Here is a 22086-nt window from a genome sequence, read left to right as displayed (position 1 = left end):
CTATTCAAGCATCGACGCGGCGCGGCGTTGCGCCCCGCGAAGAACGAAGGCAGCCGGGTGTAACTTTCCGACCCCTAAGGTTTCCGCGTAGCTGCCAAGACTTTACGGCGACGGGCGTCATAAAATGGATACAAAGAGGCCATATTATCTCGCGGGTATGAGACCGCGTGGAAGCCGGGACAGAGACGTGAATCTGCATATGGAACGCGCATTAAGTAGTTTCTTCCGCGTTTAATTTAATAGCGCCGGCACACAATGGGCGAGACTGCGAGACGACGAAACGCCCAATGCCCTCCTCCCCCCGCGCCGCCGTACCGCGGTGCTTTACGTCTCTCTCTCGAGCTTCGAGTTTTAGCATCGTATACGCACACACACACACACACACACACCGTATGTGCACCATCCTCCGACGTCTTCCGAAACGTCGGGCAATATTTCAGTATCGCTCCACTCGAACCGTTAGCGAACGGCTGTTCGACGATTAAGCACGCGCTACGGTTACGACCGAGAATATATTACGAGATGCAGTCTATCGCAATATTTTCATATCTTTACTCGCAAATGGACGAGCGTTGTGTTTCCTGCCGGCAATGATCGTTGGCCGTGTGTCATAATAGAGATTACACAAGGAATAAGAGGTGTCGAAGCTGGGAGGGGGGAAATACGGGCCAAATCTCTTTTTGTTATTCCGCCGCCTCGATTCCCATCCTCGCTTATCGCGCTCCCCGTGATCGAAAGAGCTCCATTATTTTTATCTCCGTTCCATTTAAGTGCCTCCCGTACGCGTAATCGCTACGTTCATCTGTCCCTCTACACGTTTCCTCCAAGCAGGTCACACCTCTCCCTGGAGCAGCGACTTCCCTTCTATATCTCGTTAAGAGGAAGGCTGCCTTTTAAAGAAATAGGAATCAAACGGTATCAAAATTCAAATCGACTCGACGCAAACTATCGAATCGGTTATCGGCGTCGTCTGCTGCGGAGAATCCGCCTTTCTTCTTTGGGGAAGGAGGAAGGGGGCAATTTTCACTGCAACGCCACCGACATTTTCCCGCTGACGTTGCGCGCGAGAAAGGCGGTAACAGCGAGCATTAGCTTTCGTCTGATTTTATTGGATTCCACCGAGATGGATGTCGACGGGGGAACACGAGTGTTACGAGATGGAAACGGACGCGTTTTCCTCGGCCGAGGGGAAGGTAAACACCCGGTCGGTCGCGCGAACGTGACAAAAACAGAGGATCCTCGACACGTATCCGTGGAGCAAAAGGCGAGAGGCAGGGAGAAGGGAAGCGAAAGAAGCAGGTGGCAGACAGGGTACAGGGTAGCTTCATTTCTTCATAACTTGGCGCGACAGCCGAGAGAAAAATTGGTTCTACCCCGTGCCCGGGCCACGGAGGTGCAAAAGAATTCGCGCGAGAGGGGCGGACCGCGGGGTGGGCGCGCGGGGGGAGAGGTCCGGAACACTCTCTAATATCTTATGATTTAGTGTTGGATGCAACGACGCAGCTTAAACACCGCCCCCGGTGGTATACGGCACTGCCGGCCGATACTGCCTCGAAATTAAACTTCCGCGGGTTCTTCACCCTGTCCCGCCTTGTCTCGCGCCGCTCCACCCGCGCTCTCCGCTCTGCCCTCTTTCTCTCTCTCCCTCGTTCCCAATTCTTTTTTATCCTCGATACGACATTCCCCGTGAGCCAAGTTTGTACCGCACCGTTTTAATTACTCTATAAATACGCCCCGCGCCGTATCTTATTTTAGCCGGAATTTTAACCGGTCGGTGATATCGCAGACTACATGTGACATACTTCGCAACAAAGAGGGATATTTTTGTTACGAAAAAAACGTATTTTTACCGATAAATTTATCTTGTTCTGTACAATGGAATACTTTTATCTGTACAATTAAAATTTAAATCATTCAAACCTTAATGGCATTAAAATTACAGTCGCGCTTAAATTTTAATTGCACTGTCTTTTGTCCGGTACATTCTTAATTAATTATTATCCTTTTTTATAATCTTTACCTTTCTTTCTTTACAGCAAAAGTACATTAAAAAATATTTATTTTCAAGCATCCTATACTTCGTGCGGTGCACACATTTGTAGGTACATTGTAGAAAAATATGCGACGCACAGAGAGCCCAAGTTTACTCGAAATCACCGCGAGTTCGCTTCGCACTGCGACCATCTTCTATATTTCATGCACACATCGTAGACGCACGGTAGACAGCCGCTACCTCTAAATTTACGAGAACGGACATTAAATAAGCGGCATAAGCCGACGCCGCTCTTACTCCCGGACGACAGTCCGGGGAAAAAAGGATCGGCCGGCGGTCATTTGTCAGTTGAAGCGCGTTCCATTAGGGGTGAAAAATCGAGCATCGCGCCGACCATAAACAAACAAAATTATACGGCCGGCCAGAACTGGATTCTCGACTCGACTTGTGCGGTGCACACACGGCATATTATATCGCGTGTTACCGGGCGCGCGCGCGCGCGCGCGTGCGCTCGCGATCGCGCCAAGTGGACTCTTGCTTCCTGTTGCTCGTCTTCGTCGTCTTTCATTCAGTTGGATTAACGTATATGGTATTACCGTCGTCCACGTCGCAGAGTGAAATACGCTTTTGAACGTTTCCCGTTTCGCAATCCCACTAATGATATAAACTAGTTTGCGTTACTCCTCTCGGTTTCATGTGTACTTTAATATATACCCCGCGCGCACAGCACACCGGTAATCTTCTCGCGCTTGTTTTTTCTTTCTATTTTTTTTCCCTACTCATGTATACGAGCCTGTATAGAAAACCGGCGTATTTCGTCGAATATTTATCGAAAAATATTATTTTTAGCATATGACAATGTGGAGACTGTTTCTCGGACACAGCTCGCCGTATTTTGTTTTCGGTATCGAATACAGGAACGTGACTGTCGGTCACGCGGGTTATATGCAATATATATCCACCCGCATGCAAACATGGCGGGGTATACGTCGTATTGCGCCCCGGCCGATGTCGATTGTATTCGGTCTGCACACGCGAAACTCCGTTTTTTACTCTCGCCCAACACGCGCCGACGACGAAACAGCAAATGCGTTACCAGGTTGTTTCAATGGACGACATTATTGAGCGAAATGTATATATACGCGAAAAACTGTAAAAGTAGGAAATATCGTATACAATGCGTATACGTGTTGCGACATACACGCGCCCATCATGGCGATTTTATTCGCGGACGTGAAATTTATCCACTCGGTAACAAGTGGCCGATTTGCTCTCGTAGGTTTACAGAAAAGAATTAATTTCGTCCGTCGCGCACAAACAATTACTGCGATGATGTTTTTTTTTTTCGACGAAATCGGAAGCATTTCCTTCAAAATAAGATTTAACGTTACAAGCGCGGTACCGACGCATTGCTCTTTAAATAATTTAATAGTATAACAAATAGTTGACGGTTCGAGCTTGTTATAACTTTACGACGAGGTAGTACGAAGGAAGTCTGATAACAACAAGTAAAGTAGATAAATATATCGGTGCTCTTTCGATAATTGCGCAAGTCTTTGACCGTAAAGCGCACGAAACTTGCTGTGTGTTAGACCTGGCGTGCTCGTACCTTTTTCCACGCAAGTCTTTAAAATATACATTTCTTTTCGCCGCAAAACAAGAAATAAAACCTCTGCTCGGTCTATTGACTATCGAAACGATTGCGGACTTTTTAGTTTCAATAAATATTAATTTTTTTCCTTTAGATCAGTTTTTATGGGACGAAGCGAAGCGCGAGTCTCTCGCGAGGTTTCCGAGAATTCAACTAGAAGTGTTAGAACGGTCGCGAAAGTACGCATTTTTACGACGTTATCATCTTACATTTTTTATATAAATTAAGGGAAGACGCCCAGGAGCTTGATGTTTTTATCTTACCGGAAAAAAAGTCCGCGCAACGCTACAATATAAAGTTTATAAGTCCTATATGCGAGAAGGGATACATTATATAGATGCGTGCCGTTTTTACGACCATCCTCCACCTTGCGCGCCGTTGAATTTAAAGCATCACTAACCGTAAGTAACCGATTCGGTAAGGATGAAATATCCCGTTATGCGAAAAGGCGTTACCGTGAACCGCAACGATATCGCTTCCGTCGCGTGCCGTGCGTGTGTGAGCATTTTCGCAAGATTCGCGGAGAGAAAAAGAGAGAGAGAGAGAGAGAGAGAGAGAGAGAGAGAGAGAGAGAAGAGAAGAAGGAAAAAGGAAGAAAAACGACGGCTGGATCACTCATGATCTCTCTTCGTGCGGCAGAGCGCACTATCTTCGATCCTCTCAGTAAATTTGGTCCCCTTCGGGGTCACCTTCGACATTCGTGCGGAGAGTTCCTTGCGAAACGGTCGGCCGATACCGTCCCTCCCTTTCACGTCGAGCGCTGTCCCCAAGGCGGCCATTTATATGTCCTGCGGGGAAGTTTCGACGGCCTGGCGGGCTTTGCGGTTCCCGAAACGGATACTAAGGGCGAGCCACAGAGAACGAGGATGGACGCTCTCCTCTTACTCGGGTGCGCTTCCCAGTGGCCGCGTAGGGATTAGCATGTTTAGATAGCACTCACGTAGTAGTTCCACGACCTGCCGAATTAATGCCACGACGGCACAACTTTGGACTATGTCTTGATCCATCTTGATATTCCGGAGAAAATCGAGAGGGGGATACGGTTCACGCAGAGCCGACTGAATTGGAGAAATGGCCCTTTTGTAAGTTCCCGTACGGACCGCCCGTCGCCTCTGCGTATTCCACCACGTCTTTCTTACTTTGAAGATGCACTCGGCATCTTGTGTCTAATATCGACTACGAATTTCGAAAATTACCTCCGCTTACGGAGAACTTGCGTTCTCTCGAAAGCGCGACGATACACAATGGCACGCGAGAAGCACGGTAGGAGAGGAGAATGAACGAGGAGCACAGGGGAATTTTGCAGAAAGTGCTTTACAGAAGGCTCTCGAAGACTGTTATCGTTTTCGTCTACTGTATTAAGAGCGACACGACGACTTGCAATCAAAAAAGGCTCACACCACCTTTCCGTGGACCGACAACCGTTCGTGCATCATATTCCCCTTTCCAGACTTTAAGTTACGGCTTAGATATACGAAGGGCTTTCTATAGCAGATATCCCGAGATTGATCGCCGCCGAGTTCGTGATTTATCTTTCTTATACCTTCTCGCTTTTTCCTTTGCCTCTCTCTGGTTATCGCTAGTACATCATGTTCTCAGAGAGTACACGCGCGCGCGTCTGCATATTCATAAAAGATAGTCACAAAAATTGAGAAGGTATTTATTCGGTGAGTGGCAGGTTATCCTCAATTTGACAAATTGAATCACTCGAAGATCCTTCTTCTCTTTAAAATATCAAGATGGTACGTACGCTCTTCACGAATAGATGGTTTATTTTGAGTCCTTTCGCCCCCATTTAATTAACCGTCGGTCTTAAATCACGTCCCGATATTAAAAATTTTGCACCTTATGACACTTGAGAACGAAAGTAATTTTATCTCAAATTTCTCCCCCCCCCCCTCCCCTCGAATCTCTGTAAAATAAGTGATCCTTTAACGACCGTCGTCACTTTGCTATGAAGGACTTAGTCCGTAGGGAGAACGTAGAAGTTCAAATGAGGGTATTTTGAAAGAATATATATGGCATAATGTAATTTTTTACAAAAAAATTTGCCTACGATAATATAGATCAGTTTTAAATTTTATAGCAATTTTGTTCTAAAAGTAGAAGTTTTATTCTAACTAAACAATATTTATGAAATATTGTTTACTTAGAATAAAACTTCAAATCCTCCAATATATAATTTTCAAATCCTCTACGTTCGATAAACGCAGGGAGGATAATGTGTAAGCGCGATATACTACATATCAGATTATTACGCAATCTCTTATCAGCCTCATTATTATTTGATTACAAAGCTTAATCGGCATTGCATCGATATGGGCTATTGAAGTTCCAAATGAGCTTCTGGATGCAGATTATCTGACTAGCGAGTATCGCTATTTTGGCCAACGAATAGTGATCGAAATTTATCCTGCTACAATTCGAACGTGTAATTCGCCCGTCCATATTGTATTCACAAATGTAAATTTTTTTAAGCGAACGAATAGACAGCAAAGAGCGAAGCTATTATTTAACGTAGAAATTCGCGATGGTCTCGAACCGCACGTCTGCGTTCCGCCTAAAGGGAAAATAGAGGAATTTAACGTGGAAAATTTGACATTCGAAAGTGCGATATGTTTTAGACTCAGCTCCCGGCTATTACCTGTCGCCGGCTCGAGCCTAATACGTATGAGTTGGCTACCGAGCAACAGGCTGTCGTGACATACATAAATCCCAACTAGGTAGCGGGCGGCACACCTGACTTCGTACAGTCGACGTGTCGGCTTTTCCGGAGGGAGCGAGATAGTCGTGGAACGAACGGCTGGGCCCGGTGGTAGTTTTGTGGGAGAGAACGAAAGAAGTTTTCGCACTCAAGTTCGAAATTCCGACGGGACGGAAATAGCCGAAGTTAAAAAAGGGGGGAGGGGGGTGGAAAGTAAGAGAGAAAAGTCACGCTTTCCTCGCGAATGCCAGATCGTTTCGCGACGACCGGGCGACCAATCCATCGATAACGATCAATTTGCCAGCGAAATGTTACCGCCCTCGCGAAATGTTATCCTTGTTATTCGAGAAAGGCGACGGGGAACGGTGGAACAAGATCGACGTACCATTTCTGTAAATTCCGGCCGCGCGCTATAAAAGTATTGGCGCAACGGTGATGCCTTCGCCCCGCTCGCGAAGCTGTCAAAAGTTTTCATCTCCACGAGCGGCGAATTATTGTCCAATTCCTCTTCGGATAACGTCGGTACCGCGCACCCTCGCTGACGGACGATACTTTAGCGCGCGAGTCCGCGCCGCGGTGTAACTTATATTTAATTACTGCCGGTAATATATTAGATTTAAAGAGTTTTCTCGTAAAATATCGCAACATTAAGGAAACCTCCGGCGCTCCGCCGCAAGGCGAGCGAGCGAGCGGTCGAAGGAAATGATTTACCTTTCATGAATTCTTTACGACTACCTGGACGACTAGAAAACCCCCGAAGTTGCAGCCACTTGAGCCCTCTTTTTCTCTTCCACTCGTCTCCTTTTGCCCCATCCCTCCCCCTTCCTCTTTCGACCCACCGGCGCTCTCGATCTCTTCCCGTAGTGCGCGAACTTTCCATCGTCGTCGTCCCGTTCACCACTCCGATATTCCCTTAATTTTCCTTAGTCGCTCGCACTTCTTAACGATTTCCTTTTACTCCTTCCTCAGTTTGGCCGATCAATTAAGAAAGCTCTTAAAACCGCTCGTCGCGCACAGCGTCGAGAATTATCCGTTATCATTGTGTCGTTCAATTGTTATTAGAAAGTTGCAGTTATAATATTAACTTTTTCAATCGTGAATACAATACCGAAGCGGATTCTTCTGATATTTTCTGATTATGATATTCGAGTTTTTATTTCTAAATGTAATAACGCCATATATACGTATAATACTTTATGCAACATATTATATAATTAAATCCATTTAAATTGAAAGAGATAACTCATCCTAATGGCTTTGTTTACTCGCGAACGTATTATTCATTGCGTAAAATGAGATACATCTGAGAGTTTGTGCGCAGTGATTGTATTACGTCCCTGGAATTTCCTTTCTGTTTGTCAAACGTACTTTTTAATTGGCTTTGATAGAAACCATCGGTCCTCATTGACACCAATGTGACGATGAAATATGAGAAACGCGTATACGTGGAAATAAAAAACATGAAACACAGCTGCGGGATCAATATGTACATTGTGTGAGATTATTATAACGCCGTGTATATTTTAAGTCGCGGAAATGAAGGAAAAGCTTTAATAGAGTCATTCGCCTTAATTCATGGTATATCGACCGTACCTAACACGCTTTTCGTAACCTATCTTACCCACTTTTAAACCTGGTAAAGCCCTTGAGTCGTAAAAAAGATACCCGGTAATACCCCCCGATTTACCCGGCCTCCTATATAGTGTGAAGTTAATTCGCATTTTCAGGGAGCTACACAACCTGGAGTATGAAATAAAGGAATGAAGAGAATACAAGGGCGCGTACAGCGAACAAAGCGAAACGATAACTAGAAAAGCGCGAAAATATCGGTATAATTGACAATGGTATATTTTAATAGCAATATTTTGTATATAACTATGGTATGTTTTTTTTAAATTCATTGTTGCGTGACTTCGGCGTTATATCGTTCACAGAGTTTTCACCGAATATGAAATTGCGTTGCCTCAATTTGGTATTGTAATTTTTTTTTTTTTTTTTTGGTATCCTAACTTTTGGTATCCTGACGCGATTCTCGCGATGGAGTGAACACTAAGGATCTTCCGAAAAGTTTGATTCAATTCGGCGGCGTTCTTTTCTGCCCTTTTATTAGCGTGCGGCATTCGATTTACGTTGCGTGCATTTGAAAGTAATTGCACACGAGCGTATCGCGAAAGCGAGCGGGTCAAAAACAATTGTACGCGAGCCCGTGACGAGCGAGTTACCATTCAGCGAATATTCGAAAACGTTAACCTGGGCGCCCAGGCCAAGTCCCGGCGAGCTTTTTCTCTGTATCAACTCGCATGTAACGATCCGTCGAGGAGAGTTTCATGGTAGTTCGAATAGTCAATGTTCGATGAAAAATGCAGAACCGGTGGCGTGATATCGTCCGACGGAACAATTCCATTAGAGATCTCGCTTGGGATCGACTGACAAGGGATGTTGGTCGAGAACGCAGAGATCGAATGAGAAAAATAAAAAAAAGAGGGGGTGTGAGGGGGAGGCGAAGGGAGCGAGAGGGATAGACGGAGTAGCAGCCGAGGAGGAGGGAAAAAGACGACGAAAGAGGAGGTAAAACGAGCAGGGATATTTTTCGGAAAGTGCTTGGAAAACCCAAGCGGCCAGTTGAATGCCATACAATGGCGTTTCGTGCCACTGTTAAGAGGGTTACCTACCATACGCGGAAGTGGGAACCCCTATCCAACCTACGATCTCCTCTCGTCTTCCTTTCCCTTATACTTGGCCCACCCGTTTAATTTCATAGACGTGTAAACGCTGCCAATGACGAAGCGTTATCAGTAAATTGAAAATATGTCAACATGACGATATATCACTATGATAAAGGATGATTTGACACTTAAACGTATTAAGATTTATATCAACGATATGCCACGTGTCCAATCGCATTTCGGTCCAAGTGAGATCGTGGACTCCTATTTGGCGATTATCAGAGGTTGCCGAATTGTTTGTATAAATTTACGTAAAATTGGTACAATATAAACGGATGTAGGACTTACTCGCTGAAAAGCGTTTGCGAAATTAATTTTGGAAACCCGGTGGAAAAATTCACTCGGGGCCCGCGCAGAGCGAACTTTGTCGACGTTGCAAATTTAAAAGATTTCCGTTTTCATCTTTTTCAAAAAATTTGTAATGGAAAAATGAATAAATGAATACTCTCCGTGAAAGCGTAAACCAGCACTTGAATTTTTTTTCGCCGGCATCGGAATAATGGAAAAACTGTGGGAAAATTCTCGCCACGAAGTTCCACGATGAAAATGAAACGTACCGTTATGAATCAGAATAAATGAAGGGTAACGCGATTTTGATATCATAACTGCATATCATCGTTGGATTTACCTGACATGCCTCCAGCTTCCACACGCCCTCTTTCATCGCATTTGTAATTAAGTGATGAAGAAATTGTTATTTTATTCCTCTTATTATTCATCACGATGGTTTATCGCAAATTAACATCACGAGAAATTTAGGTGGAAAAGGATTTTTTTTGTTATAGAAAATATGCTGCGTAGCAAAATTTTTCGAAAGACAGTTTATCTTTTACAGTCTAGTGGATTGAAAGTCCATTTGGGTAAAAACAAAAGCAGAATTTGTTGTATTTATGGGGAGGGCGTTTCTATATTTTCAACATATTCATCTCTTCGTGCTATCGTATTGGGAAATCTATATCACGAACGAAAACTCTTCTAGCTTCCGAAAAATCTTAGAAATGTTAGTCCGACTTCGAACCTTCGAGTAGATAGATGGCACGAAGGGAATTGTTTCCTATAATTTATTGTGGTATTCGATCTAGTAAAATAAGATTGGTTAGTAGAAAAAAGAAATTCATGACTGACTGGCAAATAAAAAACAAATAACTGGCATATATTTTTACTATTTTTTCTTATTTTATATCGTAAAATAAAAAAGGATTATAAAAAATACTTTGTAAGAAGTATTGTCGACAATCTTGGTAGCATCTAACAGAAAAATATGGAGTTTAATCTGCAATTAATTTTTTATTTTAAATTTTCTATTTTAGAATCACATTTCCAAAAGATGTGCGATATATTCTTTAATTAAGATTAAATTCGCTGATAACAAGAGCCAGTTTCTGTTTTGAGAGCCAATTTAGTCGAAGGGAATCGCATGAACACGGCGATAAAGCTCGAAAAAGCTAATGAAAAGAGTTAGAAAAGAAGTTGTTCGTACGGAAGTGGGATTAGGATAGCACGTGGAGGAAGTGTCGAACTTGTGTCGCAAGCTTCACAGTCGTTGACTTGTTGTCTAGACTCAAAAGACAGATACGAGGGGGCCTTCAAAAACTTTTAATTAATACAGATGACGAGTACACAAAGCCTCAACACCGAGCAAAGAATTTTGGAACAAAGGCGAGGGAAGAGCATTGTTGTCGGATCTTGTTACGGGGACGTACCGCGTTGAGAGAACAAGATGGAGTGACAGAAACGCGAGAAAAGAGGGTAGGTGAGAAGCGGGAAAGGAGGTGGGAGACAGAGAGAAAGAGAAAGATGATAGGGAACAGGGGAGGGGGGAGGGACGCGCACTGAGGGGAAGTGAGAGAAGACGTGGAAGCGCAGTCCGACTTTCTATTATGGTGTTATCCGCTCCTTCTTTGCTCTACTCTTTCGTCTTCTCTCCGGGCAACGGAAAACGTATAAACTAGAAATCTTTCGCGCGAGTAGTTTTCCGTAGCATCAATTCGCCGTAACGTCAAGCGTCAGTGATGAAATTTTACCGGGCATCTCCCCGACGTGCGTGCAGTACGCGTACATATGAACGCCGATAATTTCATAATTTTGCCTCTTTCAGTGATATACCTCGCTTCGCGAATTTGTTAACCAAAGAATTCCTACATTTGTTTGATACATATGCTATTGTAACCACGCTATTCCTCTCAATTGTACACGATAAATCGTGGTACTGTTTGTCGAATATATATCTAACAATTCAAAATTTTGCTAATGGATTAAACACGTATTGATAATTACGCGGCTATTACAAATTGCGCGCTGCCATCGGATTACAATCGAAATGTATTTGCGTTTAGGAAATCTGAATTTCACAGTCTTGTTTTAATTGCGATATATTCCCACTGAAACTAGAAACATTAATCTAATATGAAAATTTAAACAGCTGGGCATAATGCTTTACATTATCGATTTGTAATGGTCGTCCGTATAAGAAGAGAGAATGGATATCTGCAATATAGTCTGCGATATATGTATAAGTTCGATTCACAGTAAATTTATTATATACAATTAATACACAGGAATTAAATACGAATCGCACGGTGCAAAATAGGACCTATCGATTTATATAATGAATGGTATAAACAGTTAAATATATAAAAGCGAAAAATTGCAATGCGGCTTTATTCGTAGCTCCGAAATGATATTTTCAGAGAAGAAAATTGTAAAGTTCTTCGTTACTTTTACTTAAAGCGGTACCTAATTGTCAGTTCTCAAAATGAACGACATATGAGACTGAAGCTGGATTTTAATTAGCCTTTTCCACAATGGTATGAAACCGTCACGGAACATTGAAATTTTAATTTCTCTATTCAACTTGCTCCCGCGCCCGTTGGAACTTTAATAGTCGACATAATTATGCTTAATTATGAAAGAAGGAAATTTAATAAACGATATTATCGTCTATCGTCTTTAGACTTTCAAAACTTGTAGCGTAAGGCAATTTTACCTAGCGGTGTTTTGTTCGCGCTCCGTTCGTGGCGTTTCAAGTATCCACCCCCTTTTCTACTTAAATTAATTAGCGACAGCTACCGTCCGATAATGCGCGAACAGTCTCGCTTTCTATCAGTATTGATAAATAAAGACCTTAGTATACCGAATAAGTATTAACATATACAAAATAATTAAGGTAATTTCGTAGAGCTGTACTTACGAAAATGGACGAAAAATATATTATTGAGAGCGATCCACAAATTAGTCTTCGTAGAAGTATTTAGTTCGTAGAAATTAGATAAATTAGATAAAATTACAACAATACATTTACTGAGATGGCTCAATCAAGATTATTAAGCTTGCGAAAATACTGGCAAAATAAATATTGCAAGTCACACTGCTCATCTCTTGATACATCGTAGTTCGTATGTATTAAACAAATAAAGCAAATTGTTTCTCGTTTCCACTTTACAGAACATTTCTTCTTATCTATTTTTATGAGCGCCCACACACTCTGAAATTCCTCACTTTTTAGTCTTCTTTATATCATTTCGTAAAGATGTTTAAAATACTTATATTAAACATCGTATTACATTTATACAGATGTCTAAATATAAATTTTAAGTATATCTCAATGTTTATTTGGTGCGACTAATGCGCGGCAGGAAATTTAATAAAATGATTACATCGAGAAAGTTAGGTAGTGATCGTGAAATGAAATTTCCTGCAGCATGAATTTTTTTTTTATTTCGTTATCGAGATTTTCTCCGAATGACTTTATTTAGAAAGCGAGAGACCGTGTATGTGTAACTGAATGAATATAATTGCACAAAAATAAACGGTTATTAATCAAGAATTTATTTTGATAACGAAATTACGGAATATTCATTATGAGTTTAACGAACGGAACATTTTCGCCAGATGAACACTGACGTATGTGTGGAGTCGAGGCGGAGCAAACGCTGACTTCGTTACTGCCGCATTGGTCGATCGTTTATACACGCGCCCGACTTCGCCGATTTACAAACGGAAACCCAAATGACGGAATCGGGAATGTGTAGCCGAGCTGACCGGCCGCGTTCGATTGCGGACGCATTCGTTTACACACGCATGTTCGTACATGTACGACGTATCGCGTTGTAGTCATCCCGCGGGATCGTGGATGTCTCGGGGTCACGGGGGAAGCGGGAGGTTGGAGTCACATAGGACAGTACTATCCGAACTAGATTAAAAGCATTCGTTAGCGCGTTACACCATTTTCTGTCGGATCACCCACATTCGTACGCTCGCAATTTTGTTAAGATTCACCGGAATACAAAATGAGTTTACAAATAGAATAGATGACTTTTTTGCGGTCGAATTTTTAAACTTTTAAATGAAGTGATTTTTAGGTATAATCGTTGACCAAAAATTTTTAATGTTCCAATTTTTTTGAAAATCAAAAACTGACATGGCACGCGTAAAATACATAAGGCGATTCTTTTTTGCTTCCCCAGAAATTTGGGGTATGTTATTATGATGTAATTTAGTTTAAACCACAGATACGTTTTTGTAATTTTGTATATTGCGTTTGTTTTGCGACTCGTCGCGTTTGACTAATGTGTTGCCGGAATAAAACTGTAGCAGTTACCGCGAGTACCTGTTCAAAAACCATGCGCCTTGATGCAAAGCAAATCGCGAGCTAAGAGCGCGAAGGCTGGTTGGCGCCGGTGAAATCCGTATTCGACGGCAGGCACAACGGTCCCGCTTTTCAAATCTCCTTTCTCGCTACGCCGGGACTCGCACTACCCGGCGGGGGTTCGAAAGCTCCCGCTTTAGCTAGAACCTCGTCGTTCCTTTGGCACTGACAATTGGATTCCTCGCGCTACTCCCGTCGAGTTACAGATTTTTCCTTTCCGCGAGAATTTTCTTACAGACGCCTTTGAGACGAGAGATATCCCACCGCGCCGTCTCTATCGTCTTCGACGGCGGCGGCTCGGCGCTTCTAAGTACCGTCCGCGAAAGGAAGGATCGTTACGGCAGAGACTCCGGAGCCCTCCTTTCCCTTTCCGAATCCGGTGCACTCTTTCAAATCAGCTTTTCTTTGATTCACGCCTACGCGATAAAAACGTCCAATCGAGACCGTGCTCTCGATGAAAACTCGCGTGGAAGGCGTCATTATAGTCGGCATCGATACCTGGCGTTCTGGCAGATTGCTTCGTAAACACGACACATTGTCCCCCTTGTGCGTGATAATGCCGCACGGTATAACTTCAGCACAAACAACTATTTATTACACCTTGTAATACCATTCTATTATATACTAAGCCTTAGGGATTTGCTCTCCCTCTCGAGGAGAAAAAAAACAGCTCTACCCTCGAGTAATTTTAAACAAAGTCCTCAAGATATAATGCCCCTGCCATCTTGAGAAGCCTCTTTTTTTCCTACATGTTTCCTTGCAATCGAAGTGGTTTCGTGCCGGAGAGTGAGTCTTGATTTTTAACTGCTTTCGTGATCGAAACCATTAACAGCTAAGGAGGGTGAGTCAGAAAAGGGAAAGAGGCTATGGCGAATGAAGAGAAAGAAAGAGAAGGGGAAAAGTCGAATCTGCGCGTTTCCTAGTGATTTTTCACGTTGTCCGAATCGATTATGGTAGGTAGGTAATTGCGCGACGATATAAAGAGATTTTAAGCTACAAATTTTGTTATCCAAAAGCAGTAGAATTTTTGTGTTGCAACTCTTGCAATAGCGATACATTTAAATAAGCACTAGTATGAAACAAGTATACAAATATAATAAATATTGTTCGTCAATTAATTCTGCGGTCGAATAAAAATAGTAAATTATATTGCGGTTGCGCACAAGAAAGTTAATTTTTATTAAGGCTCGATATTGATTATTGCATTACATTACGTTTATCGTGTTTCATTTCGTTGCGGCGGCGAGGGAAAACAGGGGAAGTCCGTTGTAAATCAATTCCATTTATAAATAGGTGTATTACCGTACGAAGAAGAATTAAAATCATATTGTTATCCGTTTCATCTCCACGTGTGCATTGTTTAATTTAAATAAAATAACATTGGAAACGTATATTAACTAATTTTTTACATTAACTGTAGCTAAAAGTATTTTAGTTGCAAGGCTATTTTAAACACAGAGAGAAAGAGAGAGGAGACAGAGAGATCGAATAATATTACCTTTGCGACAAAACCGCAGTACGTTCACATCCGGTTAAAAGGGAAAGGCTGGAGAGTATTGATTCGATATAAATTCGCGCATTAGCGTATTGGTTTTACTCGAAGCGATTTCGCACTGCTCGCAGAAAGTGGCAATATCTCCTCCCTATTTACCAACGCTTTAATAGCAGGCTAATTATCAAACACTGATCAATGTACGAGCATTAAATTGTGAAAAACAGTTTTCACGATTCATTAAACCGCCATTGATAAATACTTAACAGTCCATTCGTTTTGCAATTACAGTTACTCAATTTTTTTTCTGATTGCTTGTTACTATTTTTTGTTCAACTTTCCATAAATTATCAAACTTCTGTCGTTTACTTCATTTAAAATTTTTATGATTTTAATTTTTTTTTTAATGAATCATTGTTTTCTTATTAAATTTAAAATTTATATACACTACATTGTGTGTGTATGTGTGTGTGATTAAATATATCTCTACAAATTTATTCCATATATAGAATTTCTAATTTCTAAAGAGGTATGAAAACAAGTATGGATTTTATTAAGATAGATATGACATAATATACTTCAACTGTTTTCTCTTGAGATACGCGGAAATCTCTCAGGCTCGATTATCGAGCCTTGCAGGAGCGAATAGTAAAACAGGAGTGAATCGTACACTAAGAGCGCAGAGTCTCTCTCGCGAGAAGATATAAGACGAAAGTCGAGGTATTTCCGGGAGTAATTTTCCGCCGGGTGCCTTCGGAAAATGTTTATTCATAAGTCAGCGGAATGTGCACGGTGTACGATTGTTCCGCAAGCTTCTCCTCCCAGAACGCCGTCCGCATTCTCCTGTTCCTTTTTTTTTCCTGTTCCTCCTTTTTTGCGAGAAGCCGAGACGTCTCGACGTTAATACGGTGTTAATGGGGAAAAGATTCGAGGAAGAAGCATCGTTGACGTTCGCTTTGCGTTGAGCGGACGAGCGCAAACAAGCGCAAAAAGGGACGCGGACATTCGGAAAAAACTTCGGGGAATTTCAAATAATGAGACAACATTAGCGTCTCGGGAGAGAAGAAGGAGAACAAACGGGTTATAACACGAAAAATCCCACGTGTTCGTCGCTGCGCGACGAATTTTGCCCGTAAATTATATTAAAGCCTCTTGGGTAACGCTATTATCGGCTATTCTACTTAACACCCCATTGCAGTTTGAACGAAATCACGTATTCCTCATAATCCGTCGAGTTCGTCTGCATTTTCGAAATGCGTTAACTCGGATTTTAAATCGATGAACGCCGTTAAGCGGATCAGGATGTTGCATCCGTTTCGCGGGATAAACAAGCGAAATACATTTTAAGTACTAACTTGATCGCAAATGAAAACCGCGCACTTGATTATGAATTGCGGACGTTAGCGAATATCATCAATCTATCTAAATAATTCTCCGGCGAAAGGAGCAAATGTGTAAAAATAAGAAGACGGTGAAATATACGTACACGAGTCAACAGCTACTTTTCAATTTATTGTTTCGTCGTGCCATAATTCAACTATATCCGTGGAACGTGAACAGAACAGATAATGTTAGAGACCAGATAATGTTGAATTATTTGTATTTCGTCGCCCGAATGTTCTACTGCGCGAGAAAATATGTCGATAAATAATTAATAAAACAGCGTAAACGAAGATGTCGTCTTCTCTAATGCAATTTCTAATATCTAAATTTGAATACATTCAATATGGTGTGTTTCTTGATTTTCGCTAAAGTCCACGAGAAATTGCAGCGCTTAATTATTTTATATTCCCGATCATTTCGTCAAGGGATTAATAATTTCAATTTTATCTCGATCGCGTATTGTATTCGCCAAGAACTTAATCATGAACAGACACGACGATTGTCGATGATTTTTACTTTCTCATCCCCTGCCCCGAATTATCCTCCCCGTCGTTTCCGCGCACGTTCGTCTTCTTGCCTTGAATTAAGACCCACCGCCGTGCTCGACCGCCGTACTTTCCGGTTACTCTTATTCCGGTTGTTATCTTTTGTTCGGAGCGAGAGAGGAACGAGCACGAGCGCGGGCGTGAAGGGGAAAGGATTTTAGGATGGACAGAAAGAGCCGGAACAGGCGGGGCGAGGGGTACCGAGGGATTTATCATTGGGGCAACGGTGCACTGGCCACGGTATTAAATTAAGTTATGCCCATCTTGGAATTTTTTATCACCGAGAACGGCGAGCGCATTTCCTCCGGTTCTCTCTCTCTCTCTCTCTCTCTCTCTCTCTCCCCGGCTACGGCGCGAGTTTTTATTTTTTTCATCCTGCCTCTCCTCCCCTCGCTTTGCGCATTGGCCGGCGCGCGAAGCGATCCCGCGCTTTTCACGCATATTTCTGCATTAAGCTCTCGACACTCACTTTACTGTCGTCCGACTTTATTTGCAATTTTAAAGAGCGTTCGATTTATGAGTAAAGTTCCCGTATAGGCAAAGAAAACGATGGCCGCCATTGCGTGGCGTAATAAATATTTTCCACAGGGGCATTTATCGGATATACCGAGGCTCCAAATTCGAATTACGCGGTTAATATATAATTGTTTGGCGTTTGCAGTGGCTCTAATGACACCAGCACTAATGGTCGAGTCGGCTAAACCACAACAACGATTATTACATATGTTGTTGTAGATTGTATTGTCATTCGATTTGACTAATATAACGTTTCTATTATATGCTGTCAAATGTTACAAAATTACTTTAGACATTGGAAACTGATGATGAAAATTTATTTAATTTTATTTAAAGCAGTTTAACAGGTTTTACAGATTTAAAACGCAAACTACAATTTTAATATAAAATGCACATAAATATATATTCGATCTGATTCCGCTTAATTTAATATCTATTAGCCTTTACTTTTATCTATTTACTCTTTACTTTTTATATATTACATGTTTGTTAAAAAATGTATAAATTGTTAATACTTTTTGCTATTCCTGAATATTGTCATACTTCTTATGTTATCGCGCAACTTGCGAACATGCCGAAAGATCATATTTATAGAATTCGAAACTGGTATTTGTAAAAGAATCGTGCTGACCTAACGCATTTGTAAATGGGCCTCCATTGCGGAGGTGAGTTAGGGTGATAGGGGTAGTGATCGAAGTGGAACGGGAACGATGGCAGAGTAGGGGTGGCATTAAAGATATGGCTGAAGATAAAAGGAGAAACGCGAAATAAAGGCATGAAAGGGAGGTAAATTACTTCCACGGCGATGTCGTAAACATTGACCAATTACCACGAATAATTAATCGCTAGCGCACCATCCTATCTCGCCGCTCGATAACGGAAATTTCGGCCAATTTTCCAAGTTTGCTTCCATCGGATAAAGGAGACCTTCGGATAAATGGGACAATACAATGAGTTTCTCATAATAAAATTAATGGCTACAATTCACGGTTTTAGTGTAATGACTATTAAAATAATATCTATTGTCATAGTGGTTTTACAGTAGCCGTTAATTTTCTTTCGAGAAACCATTGTTTATATACCATTTATTCAATAATTTTTAAATACTACTCCGATTTGTTTTTGATAATCTTTTAAGGGAGGTTATTAGATGTTTTTTAAAAATTTGATATCAACGCGGTACCAACAAGGAGATGACTTTTATTGTAAATATATTTAGCTTTCATGCTACACTTTTACGTTCAGGAAATTGCGCGACAATCTTCACGTGATATTTTAGATTTCCGATCGGGAATTCGATTCGTTGCGTACGAAGACACGTGAACGAATACACCCGCGTTATATGTACGTGTAGACGCGTCACGGCACTTACCTGTTGAAAAAACGATCGGTCCCATCGAGTCCGACTCCCACGTAGACTCCCAGGGGTCTCTTGAGTTCCGCGACTGAACGACGAAGAGTCCAAGTGTCGGCGCGAAAGAAAGAAGGGAAAAGTCCCGGACTATTTCTCGAAGCAAGAAGGCGGAAGCGTGGCAGATCGTGGTCTCACCGTCCTGTATCGAATAATTCCTCCTTTGTCGCTTGTCCTTTCGATCTTATTTCCTCTTTTCATCTTTCTCACCCTTTTCCTTTTTCTCTCGCCCATTTTCTCCCTCTTCGACCTATCCCTTCTGCCACCTGTCCGCTTTCGCCTTATCTTTCTTTGCGCGCGAGAGAGATGTCCCTTCGGATATACAGCTGCACCCTCGTGGGTTGCCACGGACACAGCCGTCCCTGGGAGTACCACGCGGACAAACATCAAGCCAGAAACTGCGATACGTCGGCCGGAGTACGGCAGCTCACCCCGAACATCCCCTTACACCGGAGACGCATGCGTCGCTTTTAAACCAACGCCGAAACCAACCCCCTACCCTAACTCGCGGCTACCTTGCCCCCGTTCTCCAGTTCTCCGAATCACTCCCGCGTCTCTCGCTCTTATCTCTCTCTCTCTCTCTCTCTCTCTCTCTATCTCGCGTAACAGTGCCATTAACGATCCATGTTGATTTACGATCAATTTTGAGAAACACTCTCTCGGAGCCGTCGCTTACGACGCGCGCACTTTAGCAGAAGAAAATTATTTTTTTTTATCATCACTTCAACAAGACTATTAGACGGGATAAAAACACTTTTCGTATAGAAGCGTCGCGAAGGATATTGAAAAATATTTAAGACCAGCAGATTCTCCCGTAGCTTACGTCCTGATGTCTTGAAATACGTAAACTCGCTCGTAACTCACGACTTCAGTCTCCAGCGAGGAAGAAAAAACCCAAGAGAAAGAAGAACCAGGAGCATCTCCCGATCGTCGTAAAATCTGGTCTGGCGCGAATTCGTACATGTACATACGGCGATCCTCGAGGCCAGGAGGGGCAGCGCGCCTGCGTCAGGAATGTCGGTGGTGGACGGGCAGGGTAGGGGGTGTCGTCGGGGGGCATGGGGGTGAGTCAGTCAGGCCGCAGCGCGCGTTCAGAAAACTACCCTTAACGCGGGATCTCATACGCTCGCGCCGGAGTAATTTATAATTGAGTCGCGAGTACGCGATAGGAATCCGTGGCTCGCGTTCGCCCGAGTCCTTCCCTGGTTATCCGGAAAACGTGAGACTTCCACGGAAGACGGACCTTCCTGAAGAAGACCGATTCGTCTTCTGCACGAGAAGCGCATACTGCATTTTACACACGGCATTTTATTTAGAATTTCACGTCGTGTAGAAAAGCAGACACAGATGCGTACACATAGCCGCCGAAAGGTCTGTCGTTGTGAAAAATTCACGCGTCCCGAAAAGTCAGACGACAGGAGAATGGGAAGGACGGTCAGGAACACTCGCAAATTCGAGAAGTTGGATTAAGCCTCTTGTTGACGTCGGGCGGAGCTGCGTTGAGGACAAGAGGTGCGACGAGAGACACCCAAATGCAACGGAAAACCCCGTGGAAAATATACTCGCAGCGATCGGATGGTGCAGAGAATGTAACGTCGCGTGCGGCGAGGGAGGTAGCACGAAACAAGATTCGAGGGAGCCCATAGTCGCGAGTGCAACGAACCGGGCTCTATAAAACTGCCGTATAAATATCATCACGCGAGCCGCTATTAATCGCAACCCCCTCGTCTCGTTTCTTTCTCCCGCAAGATTTCTCTCTGTCCGGCTCTCTGCTGGGTTCCGTTCGACCCGCTAAAACAGGACGCGATCGTTCGCATTTTGCAACGGCTCGCCATTGCTCCACGGGAAAAGGAACGGCGTCGCAGCGCATCATTAGTCTCGTCCAAAAATCCAGTTATTCCTTTCGAACTTTCGGCATCAGCGGAATTACGTCATACGTTTTCCTTAGCAATTAAGGAAATTAAAAGAAGAGGTGGGCGTAACGCGAAGACCAGGAGCACCGGGTGGAAAATGAGAGGTCTATCCGCTCGGTGGAAGTTGCGGGAAAGCAGAGAAGAACAATTGCACCCAGTTACCCGGAGGATGTAACGCGAGCCGGAATCGTGGCCAGCGCCGGGTCCAGGGTCAACGTCTCGCGCGGCAAAGCTCGGCGGAAGCTTTGGCGTGAGGGCTCTCGGCTTGGAGCGTGGGACGCGCGAAAAATATGGGATGGTCGTGGAATCACAGGAAGAAAGAGTCAAGATAATCGCGACGCGATTAGGGCCCACAGTCAAGAATGTGGGATTACTGAAAGTCGACCGAGGAAGAAGAACGGCAGAGGAGAGTCGGATAAGGCGGCAGATAATTGTTCGCACCATCGTAGTACGGATCTCTGAACTACCGAACGCCGTGTGTAGCTTATTAGTGGCCGTCGTTATCGGCGTCGAGAGTGAGGAAAACGACACTGGGACGGACGACCGGAGGTGACTCGACAGAACAGAAAGAAGAAAGGAGGATTCGTGAACGTGAGGATTCTAGGAACGTCGGAGAGAAGATAAAGGGGAAATATTTTCTACCTCCTGGGAAATACGTCGCACGACGTCCGGTCTTTCGGAGGCCAGTCCAAAAGTGACGCCCTTCCAAAATTGATCCTTCCATTAGACCGGGAGAGAGAAAGAGAGAGAGAGAAAATACGAGCGGCGACGGTGAAAGAATGTAAATAGTTCTCGCTCGTGAGGGAGTGTATGCGAGTCGCCGGTGCCGCGACAAAGTGGCACAACGATCGCGGCCATTATTGCGATGTCAGCGACCGGCTCAGAGGAAAACGCGCGCTTCTTTCTTCCTTAACGTCGACCGCCCACACCGACCGATTTTCGATATATTCGCGGAATATTTTATTGTGCGCGCGAGAGAGAGGGAGAGAGAGAGAGAGAGACGAAGAAATAGAGAGAGGAGAGAGAAAGTGTTAAATGGCGTGTGTCGATACTTTTTCTCGATGGTCGCTGAATAGGCACTCTCGCGTCCTTCCGTCGTTTTGT

General features: G+C 43.3%; 2 protein-coding genes across 6 annotated transcripts in view; one reads left to right on the top strand and one right to left on the bottom strand.

Moving 5' to 3' along the window:
* Nucleotides 1-19464, bottom strand: part of LOC105452190 — a 43768-nt gene extending 24304 nt beyond the window's left edge. Inside the window, exons 1-2 of the mRNA XM_011693087.1 lie at nucleotides 19280-19464; nucleotides 19031-19211 (exon numbers count right to left, since the gene is read on the bottom strand). Coding sequence (XP_011691389.1) covers nucleotides 19031-19211; nucleotides 19280-19456 — 358 coding nt within the window. The 5' untranslated portion in view covers nucleotides 19457-19464. The remainder of the gene's footprint in view (nucleotides 1-19030; nucleotides 19212-19279) is intronic.
* Nucleotides 1-22086, top strand: part of LOC105452192 (tyrosine-protein phosphatase Lar) — a 390547-nt gene that overhangs the window by 140210 nt on the left and 228251 nt on the right. The window contains exon 1 of one of the 5 annotated variants that reach the window (XM_011693093.1): nucleotides 20206-21337. The exons of the other annotated variants lie outside the window; for them this stretch is intronic. Within the exon in view, the coding sequence (XP_011691395.1) occupies nucleotides 21278-21337 (60 nt within the window). The 5' untranslated portion in view covers nucleotides 20206-21277. Of the gene's footprint in view, nucleotides 1-20205; nucleotides 21338-22086 lie in introns of those variants that run through there. 5 annotated transcript variants of the gene reach the window in all.

This window comes from Wasmannia auropunctata, unplaced genomic scaffold, assembly GCF_000956235.1.
Source record: "Wasmannia auropunctata unplaced genomic scaffold, wasmannia.A_1.0 LD336036.1, whole genome shotgun sequence".
Taxonomy (NCBI): Eukaryota; Metazoa; Arthropoda; class Insecta; order Hymenoptera; family Formicidae; genus Wasmannia; species Wasmannia auropunctata.
The sequence above is the reverse complement of the archived record's forward strand: the minus strand, read 5'-3'. Positions and strand labels throughout refer to the sequence as shown.